Here is a 19,813-nt window from a genome sequence, read left to right as displayed (position 1 = left end):
AAATTACGTCATGTCTCGGAGTGCAGGTCAAAGTGCAAACGTCAACGCACTGTAGGTCGCTGGTTGCAGTGACTGGTGACCAAAGTACAATATCGGAGTTTTGCTACCTGAGTGCAAGCTTCAGAGTCTAGTCACGTTTACTCCATAGTTTGAGAACCGTTACTTGTGCAGAAGTTCTTACATGTAAACAAGCGTAAAGCTGCTACTTGTGTTGATAGAAAATGGCGAATGCTCACACGGTATGTAGACATGAAAACTTTGTTCTTCGTGCCTCACACTCGTTACAACTTATACCGCATACGCCCTGTGCAATATTCATACACTTTTGACAAAGCACCTCCATAAAAATCTGAAGCCAATGGTTGAGTCGAGAATATGTGATATACTGGTATAGGCCATCATTCTTTTCTGACCCACCAACGAGCACCCTCCTATATAAGTCGATTGTGCATGGCCTGCCTGGGAAAACCAGGCCATGACACATACATGTATTCATATGCACATCAACCTAAAACATGACCAAGCTTGGTTTCTCTACTAAATTTTGCTCTAACCATAGACAGTGGAGCTGGAGATCCTTTCCACTGTCTATGCTCTAACAAACCAGAGCTATTCATTATGCAATCATTTCGGACAGGATTTTTTCTGTAATTTGGCCAAAATGGTCTACACTGCATGGAAGGACCCTGTCTACACCAAATGAAAGCAAAACATGGAAACATGGGCGTGTTTGTGTTCTTGTCATTTCAGTGGTTCCAATAGGAAACACAATCGGTGGACTGAGTATGCTTCTATTTCCTAACATAATGTGATGGCATTTTTCTCAGATACAGGCGCTAGAACACTTTCTGTCTTTTGGGGGAAAATCATTGAAACTCAAAGCCAGCCCGGAGACAAATGTTCAATGATTCCGTGACCCGTGGAGGTACCAGAAGAATTAACAGTGATTCAATTAACTAACTTCTCAAACCTATCACCTGCATATTGCAACCAGTGTCCTTTCTGGCTGACTAGGCAATCTTTTTCAGGTGCAACTGATAATTATTTAATAATTAATTAGTATTGATAAACAATCCAAGACAACCAGTTCCAAATTGTCTCTCAGCTACCACACCATCTATGATGAAGCTTTGCTTTTATCTGACCATGGAGGTAAAAAAAGATCTGAAAAGTAATAAATACTGTATAAATACCACTACATTGTCTCCCATTTGTTCTGTTTCTGCAGTTTCTTTTTTATCCAATACTGACCCAGTTATTTCTAAAATATGGATATCTGCAAAATTGCATGTCATGTACATGTATATGATTCTCCTCAGCTGAGAACCATAATGGTTGTTCCCCTTTTGATATAGTCAGTATAAACACAATCAAACTTTGATGATAAATCATATTGCTGCTTGAACAATCCTGTTAATTATATTGCTAGTCAAACCTGGTAAACCTATGTGCTATCACCTAATGTTTCAATCTGTCATATTACAGGCTAGGCATCTTAGCCAGTCTGCAGGTATAGCTGCAGAGGGCGTTTACAAGTAAAACTTGCCACTTCAGTACCTTGTAATATTACAGAGCAGAAAAGCAAATAAGGTGTGCAAAAGGGTTCACCTAGCATAGACAGTAATATGAAACAACATGCCTATGTTCAAAACCAAAGTTTTCAAACCAGAACAACAGGTAAAAGTTGTTTACTATGCATCATAGAACTTTTATTTGGAAAATAAACGAGACAGGGTCATTCATGTATTAGTAACACCACCCTGGGTATTGTTTCACAAATAATAGTTTATATTGCATATGTCACACTGATGATAGTCCACACAATCTCTCTTTACTTTCAGGTTGTTGAAACTGCCCGGAAGGCTTTTAATAGTGGGAAGACAAAACCTGCAAAGTTTCGTCTTGAACAGCTGGGTAATCTTTTGAAGTTGATAGATGAAAATGAAGATGCTATAGCTGATGCACTCTACAAAGATTTACACAAGGTAAAAACGATTTTAGTGTGATATTAATGTAGTTCTGTTGAACAAGTAATTTATATCTAAGCATACATGTATATAATCCCGACAAATACGACGGTGTGGGGAATTGCAAGCTTAGTGCCAAAGACCTGAGCTGGGCATTCTGAAAGCAGCTGTGAGTGCCGAAGGCACGGGGACTGTCCTCTTGTGCTGCACCCTCAATGACAACAACAGGGAAACCCTGTTATAACCTAATACAGAGAAAATGATTGACAGGTGAAGCAGGTTGTACATTGGCCGGTCACGGCTTGGCCAGCTTGAAACAGTACCAGCGCGACGCAAAATGGCAACAACCAAGGAGCTTTACTATGACAATGCCTTGCATGAACTTGGATATTCGCTCTGCAAAGACTTTCAGAGACAAGTTATTTATATGTATGCTGCAGGAATTACTGTATGTATGTAATTACTAAATTGTGTGCAGACATTAGTTGATACAGTGGGCATCTTTATTACAGCAGCTGTTCTCAGACTCATCTCACTTGCACTCATGAACTTTATGCAAATTTCTTCCTTTGCCTCTGCCATGTTCTCGACGCCAAATCTCATGAATAATTGATAGCCACCCAAATCCTGAAACAGAGGACAGTCCCTTGTGTCAATGTATGCTTTTGTTTGCAATTGCTGCACCGTCGTATGTGCAAGAGACTACACCAATAAGAGACAGAAAAGGCACAAGGGACTGTCAACAATCTACATGATTTCCAATCTGCCAGGAATGTGTAGCAGTAGCAGTGACCACCAAGGCGTACCAACACTTTACAATCCAAGAGAATTAATTATTACTTTCTAGTTTGGCTTTGAAGTTGTTGCTACTCACATTACTCCTTGCATGAACTGGTCAATTATTTGGAATTGTTTGTTCACAGGCAAAAGCAGAAGCCCTTGGTATGGAGATTGGTATGGCCAGAAATGAGTGTGTCCATGCAATGAATAACCTGGAAGACTGGATGAAGCCAGAAAAGGTAAGGCCAAAGTAATTAAATACTTTGTTTTTGCCTTGTCTTGCACATAGGTATTTGGAGGTTTCATAAAAAGAAGCCACTGTTTTTAAATAGGACATTATCTTGTACCTCTTCTGCCAACAAATCTTTGTTATCAAATTTTATGTATTGTACTGAAAGCACCTGCATGTTTACAGATTGCAGTGTAAGGAGGAGGTGAAAATAAAGTTTTTGCTCTGATTCTTGAATGGGCATATACCGGTACTACTTGGAAACAATTAAGGAAATATTAAACTTGCATGTGTTAAATTTTTGGTGTGTGTCTTTGAATTACTTAGCCGCTTACATGTACCTTTAAAAATTTAATTACTCTTCCCATAATGCATTGTCTTTGGTGCATACATTTAAGAATGGGCATATCCATTAATTATGCTAATGCAACCATATCATAACATATTATAAAAACTTTGTATTAGTATGTCTGACCCCATTTCAAATATTGCAGTGAAATATTTAATTCTTTCCTCTTTCAATGTGACAGTCAGTGTTCCCTCTAAGATTTTGAGTGGGTAAGCAACTTAGGCTTTGATGGCTGCAGGGGAAAGGTCTGGAAGAGGGTGTCTACCCTTTCAATCACAAAGGCCAGGAGCAAACGCTGCAGCACGTTTAATTAAATCTGATCATGTGGTCACAATATATACCGTGAATGTGTATCATGTGTTGCTAGAAACTATGTCGCCAACGAACACTAAATTTAAACACTAAAACTGAAACACAAAACCAGATATCAACACCATTTGCTGAACAGGGGTGATTCTCATACTGTTCATGTTCATTCAATCAGTGGGTATGCTTACCAAAGATCTTCTGTCCAACTTATGAGATATTCAATCTACTTACACCATTTAGGAAACCATTAACTTTTGTTCCCTTCCTGATATGAAAAGTCACAGTTGTGTCAGTAGTTACAGTGTTGAAGGCTCAATGCATTGGGTACAGGCAATGGGCAAATGGTTTGGAATGCTGGTAACATTTCTGTCATCCCTTGGTTTGGTAAACTTTAGGGGGGGATGACCCCAGCAACAAGAACAGGTGACCATGGGAAACTTTAAATGGGTATGTCATAATTATGTGTCAGGCTAAATCAATAGATTGTGACAAGTCTTAAGTACGAGGTAATGACATACATGTACATGTAAATGGAAGAAGTTAAAGTTAGACAGCTTTATCATTTATTTGTTACAGGTTAAGAAGAATATGTTGATAGCAATGGATGATGCATACATAAAAAGAGAACCATTTGGTGTGTGTTTGGTCCTTGGAGCATGGAACTACCCCATTCAACTGACACTCCTACCATTGATAGGTGCAATGGCAGCCGGTATGTTACATGCTATAAGACAGGAGCTCTAACAGCCCCTAAATTGACCACACAGTCAATTCCAACCCCAGTGACAGTATTAAGACCTAACTTTAGGAATGTTTGCTGCCACAGTGCTGGAACAAAACATGAAAATCTCGCAAAACTAGGTTTTAAGCCTTACTTGTGCTTTTAGATGTTTTCTAAGTTTTGCTCAACTATGTCCAAATAGTTCTAAAGCATATATCAAAGATTTTGGAAATGTTGCAATGTTTAAGAAACTATTTTCTAATTCTTGTCAGATGTTTTCTTGTTACACTGTTACATTGTGATCTAGTCACATCCTAAGCTTCTGTCTTGTGAATTCAAAATATTTTTCTTGGACCTAACCTACTCCTAGGCCAAAATAATCCTGATTTTGGGATACCGTAAAACAAGTCTTTTTATCTATCATCTTTTTTTCAGCTAGTTTTTCTATAAGTGTTTAAATTGGCTAGTTTAAGATGCTACAAATTTCAACTTTCCCGGGCCATATTTAATATGGTCAAGGTGTATTTTCAGCTAAATTAAAAACCAGCTGATTGCAATGAAAATCCAAAATCGCTGAAATAGCATGCAGCTAATTCAAAGTGTTTTACAGTAGGTTTGGTTTGTTTAATTTCAGTGCCTGACATAGGACTGAGACAGTTACCATGGTAACATTCCTACGACCTCTTGCAACCGAGATTTGAATAACTATAATTACAGTTAAGTCACGACAAGCTGGATTAAGAGCCAGCAAAATGCATACACAATTTTACGCTTTTCCAAATTTTATATCGTACCTAACCTTTGTCCTCCACACTTGCCTGGTTTAGTCAAACATAATTTAGCTTGTCCATATTGATCATTTTGACCAGGCTACTCCTGTTCTAGTCCTGGACAAATTGTCCAATATGAGACCAATTTTAAGTACATGTATGTAATATTTGTTGTTTCTGCTGTTTTTATCCATTGATCCATTGCAGGGAATTGTGTGGTCACCAAGCCATCAGAACTTTCCTCTCATACAGCAGATTTGTTGGCCAGACTTTATCCGAAGTACCTTGACAATGTATGTGTGATTTTGGTTTCTGACTTTGTACTAGGCCATGCCTATATTAATCACTAGTGAAATGACTATGAACTGTACAATTTTTGAAAGTTTTTGATAACATAGTTCACGCATGGAAATATCATTACACTATGGTTTTATCACATGTTCAAAATTGTCAACGTGTAAACAGAGAACTCAACCAACATGTACTGTATGAACAATTTTCATTCAAGCAAGGTATCATAACTGATATTTCCAAACATAGCAGCACATGGGTAAAGGCAAATACGGATTGCACACACTTTTCACTTTTGGTATTTGATCAACTTTTGCTGACTAGCAACCCTTCACTCATGAACTGCCATGGACTAGTCTGAAACTCCTACAGTCATTAAATTGGACATCAAAGTCAGCTATGCAAACACAGTAACTTCCAGCGTACAGTTTTTCTAATTGCAGAACTGGGGACCATATTCTGTAGGTTTTTTTCATAACATTTAGTGTTGTTTCTTTGACCTCATATGATATTCTTGCATTGCTGGGCATTCCTAACCTCATACTATCAGGGAAATTAACTTTCTCGTGAAAAAGAGAATAGCCCTCACTTGTTGCCTAAAATCTGAGAAACAATATTACTGTGTCTTGCCATAGGGATGTATCAAGAAACGTTGTGAGGGAGAGGGGAAGATACTATCCTTTTATTCATACTTGTAACATAAAGTGTCAAAAGAAGCCAATGTTACATGTATTTTTTTCAGCAGAAGTGACAGTGATGTTAAAATGATTGTACAATCTGGATGAAGCAGTGTTAGATCACTTACACATATTTTATGATCAATGTCAATTTGTAGGATTGTTATCCTGTGTATTGTGGAGCTGTCAAGGAGACACAAACCTTGCTGGAAGAAAGATTTGATTATATATTTTACACAGGAGGTGGAAGTGTTGCCAAGCATATAATGGCTGCTGCAGCTAAATATCTGACACCAGTTACCTTGGAGCTTGGTGGTAAAAGGTAAACAGCACATGATTATACTGCCCTTGTAATGTAGTTGGGGTACACTATCTGAGCAGGTCCACTCAATACTAGAATGCATAAAATGTGAATGCCCTGAGTATTAGTGTTTGTATCGGTATACCATGAAATGGTGAACTATGTATGGCGTTAACAATAGATACAGCGATACACATTGATTGATTTAGCTGTCTGCCAAGTTAATGCAGATCAGCTAGTGCCTCACGTAGTCTGTCTGGAGAGGTAGGGCAACATGCCCAAGCTAATTTTCATCATATTCATGTATTTTTGTCTTACAATATTACAAAGTGTATGGCCACTTCAGTTCTGTACACTGGCTGAATAAGTCTCAGTGGCTTTTGATTTCACATTTATCTCTTATGCACAACTCAAGGTATTCATTCAGTGGTTCATTGCCAGTTCTTTCAACCACAGCTCACGTTTCATGTTGTTTTTAGGCTGTTGTTATGATTAGTTGTGATCATTTGTCTATTGACCTTGTTCATATCATAATTAGTAACCATAACAATAATGCTATTTTTTGATGGTACTTGCCCTCATTTTTAATCAATCAGTCATGGACATTATTGTTTGTTTCTTTCAATAGAATGGCCTTAATTTCTCTCAATTGCTTTCATGGACAGTGGAATCTATTCACAACATGAATAAATAATACATGTCTTTACAATGAATGCAAAACGATATCTACAACATGGTAGCAAAATTGTTCTTACTGAACAAATGCTACAACAATGACATTTACTGGTGTGTTTTTTTCTGACAATTTTACTTTCAGTCCCTGTTATGTTGATACTAATACTGACCTAACTGTGGCTGCAAACCGCATAGCATGGGGCAAGTTTCTGAATGCAGGCCAGACTTGCATTGCACCAGACTACATCATATGTCAGAAGGAAATACAGGATGAACTAGTCAAGAAGATTGGAAATGCTTTGAACAATTTCTTTGGAGAGGTAAATGTTATTACCAGTGTTAACATGTTGCTAGTACCAATTTGCACATTTCCATAAAAAAAATTTATGCCAATTTTTTGACAGAAATCACTAATCCATTTGTATTTAAATAAGCTGTTAGCACATTCCATTAGCATCTCAATTTTAACCTGTTCAACCCCAGTTCCAAATAAACAGGTCCACAATCACCATTGATAACAATAGGTTTTGGTCAAACCACGGTCCTTCTATCCATGGTGGTGAAAGGGTTAAGTTTCCAAGTTTTGTATATTATAAGAGTAACATTATGTCATATGATGGCTGAAATTTGCAGTGATGGAGGACGATGAATGGACTCTCTAACATAAGAACTTTGCCAGCTACTTAATTAATTCTTTTAACCCTAATTCCTAGTGACATCTGAACATGGTTCAAAAGTTAAAAAGAAAGAAAGAAATGTTTGTTTCAAAGGTGAAACAGGCAAAAGTGTCAAAACCACCGAAAATGGCACTGACTATCACACAAAAATCAAGTTTATCTTTACAATACACATACATCATAACTTTTCTGTTTGACATACTCTGCAAATAAACCCTTGATTTTGATGTAAAACTGTTCTGGCTCAATATCCAATACAGTGATGCAGTTCCCAGAATGTCCTTTTAGACCCTAGCTGTCATCTCACTGTGTGTGCCAGATAACAAGTGTTCTTTTTAATTAAATGGGAATAAATCATGGAAAGATAAGCATGAGTGTTTAGCAAATTTTCCTTCATAAATAACAAATTGCTTCGTAAAGACACAACTTTTGCATTTTTGAGAAGTTGAAACACATACATGTATGAATGAGTCGGAAGGCAACAATAGTAATCAAAGCAATGTCTGCATGGGACCCCTCCATTTCTTACAGTAGTGTCACAGTGCTTCCACAATGTTTTTAGTGGAGGAACTGTAATACAAACTTGTTTCTGGTTACTGCACTGGTCTTCTATACAACAGCGCCCCCAGTGACAGGAACTTTCTTGAGTCAGTAATGTATCATTTTAACATTGAGGGCAGACTGTGTCTCAGTAATCTTTGGGATATGTGCCTTGTTAATTCTTTTTTTCTTCTTCTTTAATTCAGAACCCTCAGAAATCAGACTCATATGGTAGAATTATCAATGATAGGCACTTCCAGTAAGTAAATGGCTTAATTTATAATTTGAATAGAGTAATACATATACTTCAAATTCCAAATGCTTCAAGTGAACCTGAATACACTGCATTAATGACAGTCACTTGTTTTTTGCGGAATTGGTGCTTTCAAAGTTTGCAAAAAGAATATTACGAAAATTGTCCCCTATCTGCTGATCACTGACTCTGTTGTAACATCTTGTGAAGTTCAGCTTTTCCAGGTGTGGATTTTCTGATTAAGAACATTTTCATAAAGGTATAACATTTACAGATTGTTGGATAATTTAAATATGAATTTAAGAAATTTGAAGATCATAAAGTCTCCATTAGAAGGTATAAAAATAATATTTAATAAAACCTGATTTGCCTGAAATAGAAATGCCTTTCTATGGCACTGAATAGTGAGTGGACCAGTGAAGATACTGTTTTGATAAATTCCAGATATGATGAATTGTTGCAGAAGTTTATTTTGTCAAAACAAATGTCAGTTATCAACTTTCTCCAGGCAGCCAAAGGAACTGTCAAATCACTTTCAAACTTGCTTAAAAACAAGAAACCAGTTGTACATGTAGCATTCAGATTATCTATGGAGAGGCAACACAATGGGAAAGAGTTCTGTAGGGCCCATGACTTTCAGGTATGAAGGGCCTAAAGGAAGTCTTGTCACACAATGTATGAAAATGTCACAAACAAGTGATAAATACAATATTATAAGAAATTATCTCATTGATACAAGCTTAAAGGGACAAAGTTGGCCATTTTTGATGAATTTTGTTTGATACAAGATACTACTTATATTCTTTGACAAGTTGAAAGATACTCAATGAATAGGTGACCATGCATATATTTGACCCCGGTTTTAGACACTATACATGAAACCATGGCGATAATGAATTAATGGTCATGACCATTAATTCATTTTCGCCATGGTCTCATTCAATTTGTCTAAATCGGGTTTGAATATATGCATGGTCACCCACTTATTCAGTATCTTTCAACATATCAAACAATATAAGTAGTATCTCACATCAAACAAAATTCATGGAAAAATGGCCAACTTTGTCCCTTTAATGAAGCTAAACCTACTCAAAGACGATGCCATCAATGATCTCCCTGAATATTTGCAGGCGTGTATCAGATTTGATGAAGCATGGTAAGATAGTCATTGGAGGTCAGAGTGACCCCACAGAAAGGTACATCTCTCCAACAGTTGTTACTGATGTCCAAACTACAGATCCTGTCATGGAACAAGAGGTAAGCAGCAAATGACATATTTATTGGTGGTAATATCTTATCATCATTGTCAGGAACAAACCATCAATTTCGACTTTTATATTGCTTCTTTTCTAACCATTTCACCATAATGTGCCCACAGACTGGAAGAATATGGCATTAAGAAACTTTAGAACATGCTGTACATAAAACGTACGCAAGCCCAACCCTGTTTAGGAGTGCTAAAAAAAATCAGTGTATTTATTTCCAACATTGCCAATTTTCATAACATTTGTATGCTCCTCTAAGCATATATTTCAGCACGAAATTCTGTAAATGCTAATGAATTATCTTGGTATATAAATACACAATAAAAACCTACAGTTACTGTTTTGAATTTTCAAAATGGTATTTCCTTTTATCAGGTCTTTGGTCCAGTCCTGCCAATTATGAATGTTAGTGGTGTACAAGAAGCTATTCAATTTATCAATAGAAGGTCAGTGACCATTCCTGTTACAATATTGTTCAGTTGTCAGGTCACAATAAAGCAATATCCTCAGAAGTTCTATCTAGGACAAAGAACATAGATACATGTATATGAGTACAAAATTTTACTTTTCTCAATAGTATTTTATACCGCCTTAACCCATGATACATTGTACTGTACTGTACTGTTCATTGACAAGATTTTTTCCCTAGCAATTTTCACTACACTTAGAAGTAAGATTGCATGTCAGATAAATGTACACGTAACTGTTCCTTTGTCAACACGCCCTAAGTAGATAATTCTGTATATCCAACCACAATCTTATGATGGCATCCCTAAGACTTATGATTAAGCTCAAAGATTCTGTTTGGTGTTTACTAGTGAGAGTCATTCTTCTGAACTTTGTGACATGTTGAAAATCTACTTGGACAGTTTATAGCAATGTACAATTGCATGTGTGCTATATGTAAGACCATTTTCTGGCTTAGTGTGTCTGCATAGTCTGTCGTTTGCAGGTTTTCCAGCTTTGCTTGTTTGGCAATTGTTTCATTTCCACTTTTACATGAAGTTTTCATACTCTCCCATCTTTGCACTTGGGTCTTGGTATTTAGGCTAGTAAGAGGGATTTTCAGTTGAGTTCTACAATTAGAATGCTCACGTCGTTGGTATGACAAAGCCAGGCTGGGGAAGTGTTTGGCCATAGTATTCAGACTTCACCATATTTCATCACAAACCTCCATATAAAGGAAATTATCAAAGCATACTGCAGCATCTAACCTTATTTAATGCAATACGTACCTAAAACCTGAAACTTTTAAACTTTAGTCACCCTTCCCCCTAGGAAACTGTTTATGTAATAACCATTCTCATTTTTTATCAAGAATAAAAATCATAATTTTTTGATTAGAGAAATTACTGTATATGCACTAATTGTTGAAAGTCAAAATGGTTTCTTTACTCTTTGTTAACTCTACGGGGAAAGAGGAAATTTTCAGTTTTACGACAGTTAGACAGTGAAAACTTCAATTTGCTCCAGAAGCTCCGATGTCTGTCCACACAAGTTACATACCAGAAAAGAACATGTACATGTATTGTCAAATACCTTAGTGTCCACAAATCTTTCCATGGGCCCATACATACATATATCTGTGCAGTGTTTGGTTTTCATTCATTCATTGATAAGTTTCTGTGTTGCTATACGGTATCAGTGTACGATACGTGTGTACATGTAGCAGCCACCATGGTAGACCGTAGCTTTCCTCACATCATGAAGTCACCATGTGTTTTGTATTGGATGTCGTAGAATTTTATACAATTGTGATCTTTCATCACATTGCAGAGAAAAACCATTGGCCATGTACGTGTTCTCACATGACAAGAAGGTGATCAGAGAAGTCATCGACAACACATCCAGTGGTGGTTTCTGTGGCAATGACACATTACTACACGCCGGAAGTAGGTACTCAAACTTAACATTTGAAGTATTGTCTAACCAATCAATTTTGAGTACCATTGCTCTATTGTATGACAGTGTGAAATGACATTATCAATATTGTTTTAAAATAAGGAAATCTCACAGTAAGCTGGAAATGAAAGAGAATCAATGATATGGAATGTACATAGATACTGTGGTTTAGCAATACTTTGCATGCTGGTCCAATACCTGCCATACAGTAGGTAGGAATCATAGGTCATGTGCAACATTTATAAAGTTACAAGATTGAAACAGAAATCAGAGTCAAGCTAGTATCACATGCGACTGTTTCAGCATTGATATTACAGTAAATAACACTTTAGTTGTTTGTGTCATGTCCTAGATATGCTTTATAAACATGTACAAACATACTTCCATAGGTATGCACATGACAGTGCATACAAGTACACACACATATTTATCCACAAACTGATCAAATTCTCTTAATAAAACATACCTTTATAACATTCAGTTATTTATAATATAACTCAATACAAATGAATAATTAAGGTTTATCAAATTCAGCACTGTGTGGACTACGGAAGAAGTCAACTTTTACAAATATTAAAACTTTGATGTGCATGACTGGTCAGTTTGTATACTTATTCTCTGATTTTTAATTTCAGTTGATACGTTGCCATTTGGTGGTGTTGGTGAGAGTGGTATGGGTGGTTACCATGGAAAATTTTCATTTGATACATTTTCACATAAACGAAGTGTTTTGATCAAGAATCAAGGCATGGAAAAAGTTAACAAGTAAGCTGAAATGCATTTCTTACTTTTGGAAGAAAAATTGCAATGCATGGAGTGTGTGATGAAAAAGTCAGACTTGCTGAAAGCTTCAAGTACTATAAAAATTATTCCATCACTCTGTCCAAAGTCAAGTTCAGATGAGTTTGACTTTATTTCAACCTCCACAAAATATAAATGGATTACCCGTTACTGGTATTACTGCATGTACATGTGTACATAGGACTATGTGTGCATGCTTTCCAATATGACCATATTGCTGAGTAGATTTCATTCAGATTTAAAGGAAGATTCTTAGTGAATGTTTCATGTGAATTCATTGATGTTTACTTGTTCACGAAATATGATCCAATGTCAGACACCTAGAACATTCAGAGCGCCCTCACATGATGCTTCAGTGAAAATCAGCACAAACTTGCTAGTAGAATCAAACGCACCATATTTATTCACAGAGCTGAAGTACTTAAAAAGTATAAAACCATGGATCCTTGAAAAACGTGTTCAGTCTTCTGTAGTATTTTCAAACTGTCCACAGTGAAGATCTATGATGTTTCTCTTCCACTCTATTTTAGAAAAAAAAATTTTTGTAAATGATATGATTGTCTCCGCAGTCAAAGCAGAGCAAAGACACGCACATGCATGTACCTGTATACTTACTGAGATGACTTTGTCCAATGTTTTCTGCTGACCTAGGATATTCACTAGTCTAGGCAAAGATGTAATATCAGATTAACTAATACCTATACAATCCAATCCAATATCTATTTCCAAATATTTACAAAGATAGATGAATCAGGATTTAATTAAGCTGAGTACACAGGAAGCATACAAGCGATAGTAATTGAGCCGTCTGATTCATACTATTCATTGCTCATTTTGTTCTGAGAAAATAAAGATAGCACAAATCCCTTCTTCATTGGTTTTTGAAAAGCGAATTCTTTTAGAATTAATGTCAAGGTTGCATGTGAAGAAACCTCATGGCAATCACAGTGGATCTGATATCATAGTTCACTGACCAAGTGAAACAAGTACTCATACATTTTGTCAATGTTTCTCAGTTATAAGGCCAACACGCTGACATAGGATTGTAAATTTAAAATTTTAATGGCCAACTCTGTTACCATAGCAACATGCTTGCTTTCATAGTGATCGGTTGGTACCAGGACTTCTCATTATTAAACACAGACCCTTTTAAAATGAGACAAGAATTTTCTATCGTACATTCTTCATCAAAATGACTTGCGCTCAGTGATTGCTAATGCAATCCCAGCTTCAGATTTCAAATTTCTTTTTGCTGTCTATTATTCTTACAGTATCAGATATCCTCCTTACTCGGAGAAAAAATCCAGCTGGATGATGTGGTTGATGAAGAAATCACCAAAGAAGAGTGGCCTAAGTCAGTACATGCCAATCATCATACTCAGTATAATCGTCGCATTCATATTCAAAGTAAGTATCAAATTCACACTGTGATAAGTCATACATTTCATTATTGGAATTATGCATGCTCAATTTTTCAAAAACATGGCATATTCAGCCCAACTTTCCAGCTCATATCATCTGCTATCATGTATTTGATCAAATGTCACCGTAGGAAGTTGTCATAGCAACCTCATTATCATATAAAACGGTGCTCAGATGCATGAAAAAAAAGTAAGGCATGGCCATAATTCCTCTATTATGTTTGTAGTCTAGGTTACGGGGTATTCATTGATCACATGACCCTACAAGATAATTTTTGGCCAAAGTTAATTTAAATGTAAGTATTCTTATGAATAATTATTTACATTTATTAGCAACTGAATGATTTGGTGCAAGCTGTTACAAGTAATTCATCATAGTATACACATGTAGTTTTGATATTTTGCAGCCAGCTTTCTTTCTCCCTAACTTTCTCTCACTGTGCTAAATCTACAAATTTTCATCGTAAAAATTCTCTCACCATAACAACTTGTGTAAAATTCTAACACAGTTAGCAAGCTGTGTGGGATATAAGTTTAGTTACTTCTGCATGTGTGTATCTTAGATATGTAGCCACTATGTAATGTCATGACTTTTAAATAAAAGTGACTCAAAAGATGTCATCATGAAAAATTCTGATCTGATTTTTGTTCAATTGAATACAGATGTTTTGGATATCTCAGGCATACTGCCTTTATTCAGATTTTGATCATTGAATTAGATGCTATGTTTACTGAAAGTGATCATTCAGCAAAATATCACGTCTGCATTATATCAAATAAATTATCATTATTGAATTGACACTATTATACATCAACACAAAGAGACAAAAGTTGTAGGAAAAGGGATACTTTTTGGTACCAAACTAAAGCTGTTAGTCTGGTTTGAGTGAACTCAGTTTATAATGCAAATATTTGTCAGTTATTACATAGGTGGGCAAAATATTTCATGGCCTGTGTCATTATTTTCCACTTGCAGGAGAAATGAAAACATGTGTCCATGTAAAAACTAAGAATCACCAAACTCAACATTTCTCAATAATCATGATTGTCTTGAACAGAAAATGACTCTCAACTGATACAGTCAACATGTTTAGCACTTTCACAAACATAAAGAACATTAAAAACTTGTAGCTGATATTATCATGGCTAATGACTTTATTTTAGAATTGTTGTTAAATCAATGTTGGACAAAGAGTGGTGTTGATCTGCCCTAAAAATTAAAATATTTTTACTCTGACGTCAAGTTTTGACCTGTATAAAAGTCATGTGATCAGTAAATAGCCCATTTTTATTCAGTACACCTTGAAGAAACGAGAAAAAAATTACTTGCAGGAAAAGTGTAAGGTACACTGATAGGTTTTGTTTTTGTTTTGCTGTGTGAATTACTAGTATGTTTATTTGGTGTGTGAATACCTGAGCACATCTATAGAAAATGCAACCACTGCCACAATGATTAACATATCCCATGGTTTCATGCTATGAATGGTAGACAAGATTGCTTGCCATCAATTTCTGACAGCTGTATTGAGAACTCAGGGCAAAAGACAATGTGCAATTTCGCTATCAACATTACGCCAAACATCGTCAGCTTTGACTGAACATCAAGTTGCTGTCAATGTAGACAAGTGTGTTCTTTCATCAAATTTAACCAAACAGTCGAAGCAGCAATGGCTCTGTGACAGGCTTTTGCAGAACTCTGAGATGCATTCAAGTTATTTAACTTAGGGCCACAACTTTTGCCAAGAAATGATATACCAAGCTAAACATATATTATTTTGTGTTATTTCATGATATGGTATAAAACAGCACAGTATCGCAAGTTGTGGCAATTGATTTCACATTGTTAGAGTACTGCCTTAGAGTGCTTAAAGTGTTCTTGAAAGTGTCCTTTGATTAATGTCCGTCAACTTTGACCTAACATTATACATCATCGACTTTGACTGAACCCTGCCAAAAGATGTTACCACAGACTTTGACCTAACATGGTCAACATTGACCTATCATTGGCATGTTATACCCAACACTGTGTCACCATCAACTTTGACAAAAACACTGTCAACATCAATGTTTACTTTGACCAACCGCCAGGGTATGGAGCACCAACTCCTCTATTGTAATGCTACAGCATGTAGGAAAAATGCGTGCATGACCTTGTTATGAAGGATTCATTGTGAACTAATTTTTAATTTTTCTTTTATCCTTTGATGTAGTTACTTGGATAGAGTGAGTACCTCCCTGCTAGTATCAACATCTAGAAGACAAGCCAACCAACAGTACGTCTTGAAATTACTAAATAGTATGCAGATGAAACAAGTGTGTATGGTGCTCTCTGAATCTCAAGAGTGTTTGATATGGGAGACGTCCATTATATACAAATCAATCATGTAAAAAGGTCAGGTGATCATGACAGTATTCCTGTAATTTAATCACTAGACACCAATTCTTTCACTGATTGATGTACACAATGATTCAAACAAAACAAGTCTTTCAGTGCCGTCGATGATTAGATATTTAGGAAAAAAATTTTTCTAGAACTTGTGATAGGAACAACACATGGAACCCAACATTACTACAAAGATTAACATACATGTAAGATATACATGTAATAAATTTCATGACCAGATTTGCTGCACATAATATTTCTCTAATTTGATACAAAATGTATAGTAAACATGCTTATATCATTTGATGAAATTACTATTATGGAATATCATAGTTTATTCTGACATCTTATCAACATAAGAAATATGAACAAATGTTGTTTTTCCTGTGAATCCTGATAGCTACATTGTACTTCTGTGTCTTTTACTAGATTTTGTTTCTGAGCAGCTTCTGATGTCACAGTTTAGTAATTTACATGATTTAGATCCTTATCTTGGGCCATGAATAAGGTGAGCGACTGATACACAGAGGTCAGAAAGGTGTGAAAGATGCCCGGTGTGCAGTGTTGAGATAAGACTTCAGCCAATTTAGGATAGGAGGAAAACATAAACTGGTAATTCTGATGACACGCCCACATGCTAGCTGTTACTGGAACCAGACTTTGATGATATACGTATAATGTCAGTCTGTGTAACATAAAGACTCATTTGGAATTTAAATATGCAGAATACACAGGAAATTTATCATGGTAAAGGCAATAGATAATGTTCATGGCTGTATTAATAATGGCAGAAATACATGGTTGTTAAACAATCTCAGATTATTTCAACGATTATTTCCAATTTTTGAATTTTGTATAGGTTCATCAAAGCAATATACTCATCAATATTTTGCTATAAGCAAGGTCTAACTTGAAATGCATTTGTGTAGAATTTGGTACATTGGTAATGGTGAAAGAACAATATGGACATTATGATATTACCAGTAACACACCGTTATGATTTATTTAGTTGATCTTTTGATGTGACATCTCTTCATACACAGCATATTGTGTGTTTGAAATTTTGATGTCTAATACTTCCATGTACTCATGTGAAACTGTCAAACATATGTTATACCCATTCAGTGCTGCAGGCTAGCATAGTTAATAGACAAATGAAAGCAAAGGCACAAGTTTATGATATTGTTTACTTGCTATACTGTTTACTTTACAAGTTATTTCATAACTGTTCAGATAGTAACTGGACTGTATCGACTCCATTCTTTCAACTCCAAGATGACTGGCTATCATTGGATCCCAAGTATCTCTTGATTACACATTCAGGCAACTTGTCGCAGAAATTACAGATGAGACTGTTTAAGCAGTTACTACAAGTAAATTTGTACAATTGTGCAGTAGATAATGATGGAAACGTGCGATAGATGTTTAGCATCAGCAAAATACCAAGTATCCTGCTTGGTCCAGCTAATGCTTGAAACATATGAGTGTCCAATGTTATAATCAACCAACGTAAGGAAATACTTGTAAAATTTACCCGTAATATATGTACAAAATGTACAAATAGCATAGGTTGCATATTTAGTACTTATTATATCAGTGCCATGCTCAGCTGTATGAATCAGAATTCTGTTATTCAATACATTAGCACATCAGACAGGTGACATAGCATCCACTGAAACTGAAACTCAGGTCAGTGGAATTGCATTCTTGTTGAAATTTTTCAATTATGTTATTTTGATTCTTATCATTGTACTAGAGAATGAGTTCAAAACTGTCCAGACAGTAAACTTTTTACATAAAGTAGAAAATTTAGGGAAGATATAATTTAGTCTCGTGTTTTTAGTCTTCCAAAGCACAATTATATTTCATTTAAATTTCTTTAAAAGATTCTATATATTCCATATATGATAAAAATATAAATTCTTGCATTAAAAATGAACAATATGTTGGCATATTGACTCTTCCATTTTAATATTTTACATCACGAGAAAGGATTTTAGGTACTGATAGTAGGTGAGTTTAACTGACAGCAATGATGATAAACAGGACATCTTGTGATTATAAAAGTCAATTTGCTGAGAGATATTTCTTGAAGGCCAAGCAAATTTTTGTAAAGAAAATGTAGAAGTAATTGTGAGCAGTACAATAAAATTGTTTTTGCAAAGGTGCAACTGGATTCCTGTAATTCTTTCAATAAGAAGTCTGCAAGATGTATACATGTATGTACACTTAACCCACCACAAGATGTTCGAGACACTGCATGCTCACAATGCTAGCAAAACTGACAAGAATGTTGTGGTGTATTGGGCAACAGTTCACTTAAGAAAACAACTAAAATAACTCTTATCCTCCTTTCTGACTGACTCGAAATGCAATTTTCTGCCATATATTTACAACGATAGGCCTATTACTGACAAGGCATGAGACAATGGATAAAACGACAGTTGAGTGCGGCGAAGATAATCTACCTGAACAAAATCTACATGGTTTTTGATGAACAAATATTGTTGTCCTTTGTCATCAAGAAAATCATTTTAGAAACACAGTGGGATTTGCCTTTGAACTTGCATGTTGCAGAAAGCTTATTATGTATGTACATTAAAGGAACAAGTGGACTGAGTGTTCATTGGATAGGCACACTGCATGTATGCATGAATGCGTACGCATGTACATGTACACGTGGAGTCGGATGGCTTGCAGGCAGGGATGGGTATACCAAAGGCCTGAACAGAATTAACAGCGAAGGGGGGGGGGGGGGGGGGGGGGGGGGGGGGGGTGTGCTGGTGCAATTTGGGCAGGGTTGGCACTTTCCATGTATGGACATTTTACATAAAGCATTAAGCATCTACCTTGACGTTCTGTTGGTATCACCAGACTGGTAACTATGGAAACCGGTCGTAGGCTGTTCGCCCGCTAACTCCCTGGATGTTCCTATTCAAATCAATGCACTGATTTGCACTCACATTGGGACATGTAATAAAGATACTTGAATGCTTGATATGAAATCTCCATGCACGCACTGCTATTTTGATTTCCTTAAAAATCTGTTTGATGCTGGTCGATAATGGAAAAAATTGTTTGAAAATACCCTGCAAGAAACTAAATGTAATATCGTGTTAACTGTAAAGAGGCATGTAATAAAAATATTATTGCCTGAATACATGCATTTATGTGCCCTCGCAGCAGGAGACAATTTGCCTTCCTGGCGTCAGGCAAATTGTCACCAGCTCTCGGGCACATAAACCCATGTATTCAGGCAATGATATATACTTTAACAGTTACTGTAATGTGTGAACAAAACACAAGAGAGTATTGAAGCAGTCTCTATCAATCGTAAGCATAATCTGCTGCAAGTCATCATTGTCACAACATACTATTCATCACCACAATCTTCCTCCTTTTCCTATTCAACAGTATCTTTCTTCTCTTCCCCCTACTCCTACTCCTCCTAATCATCACCACCACCACCACCACTGTCGCCGTCTTCATTGTCATCATCATC

General features: G+C 36.1%; 1 protein-coding gene across 2 annotated transcripts; it reads left to right on the top strand.

The window, feature by feature from the left end:
- Nucleotides 1–24: 24 nt before the first annotated feature.
- On the top strand, nt 25–18,482 carry LOC139114705 (aldehyde dehydrogenase family 3 member B1-like). Of its 2 annotated transcripts, XM_070676576.1 has the most exons (15): nt 30–239; nt 1,842–1,985; nt 2,891–2,986; nt 4,211–4,346; nt 5,333–5,418; nt 6,252–6,415; nt 7,212–7,389; nt 8,493–8,545; nt 9,670–9,796; nt 10,180–10,250; nt 11,581–11,696; nt 12,342–12,471; nt 13,779–13,914; nt 14,156–14,224; nt 16,139–18,482. In XM_070676576.1, exons 1-14 carry the CDS (start codon nt 222–224, stop codon nt 14,177–14,179), a joined length of 1,479 nt encoding a protein of 492 aa, XP_070532677.1. In that variant the 5' UTR covers nt 30–221; the 3' UTR covers nt 14,180–14,224; nt 16,139–18,482. The 2 variants fall into 2 exon arrangements, with proteins under 2 accessions (XP_070532678.1, XP_070532677.1); XM_070676577.1 differs by lacking the exon at nt 14,156–14,224 and having other exon boundaries at nt 25–239.
- The last annotated feature ends 1,331 nt before the right edge of the window (nt 18,483–19,813 follow it).

Source organism: Ptychodera flava, chromosome 16 (genome assembly GCF_041260155.1).
Source record: "Ptychodera flava strain L36383 chromosome 16, AS_Pfla_20210202, whole genome shotgun sequence".
NCBI lineage: Eukaryota > Metazoa > Hemichordata > Enteropneusta > Ptychoderidae > Ptychodera > Ptychodera flava.
The sequence above is the reverse complement of the archived record's forward strand: the minus strand, read 5'-3'. Positions and strand labels throughout refer to the sequence as shown.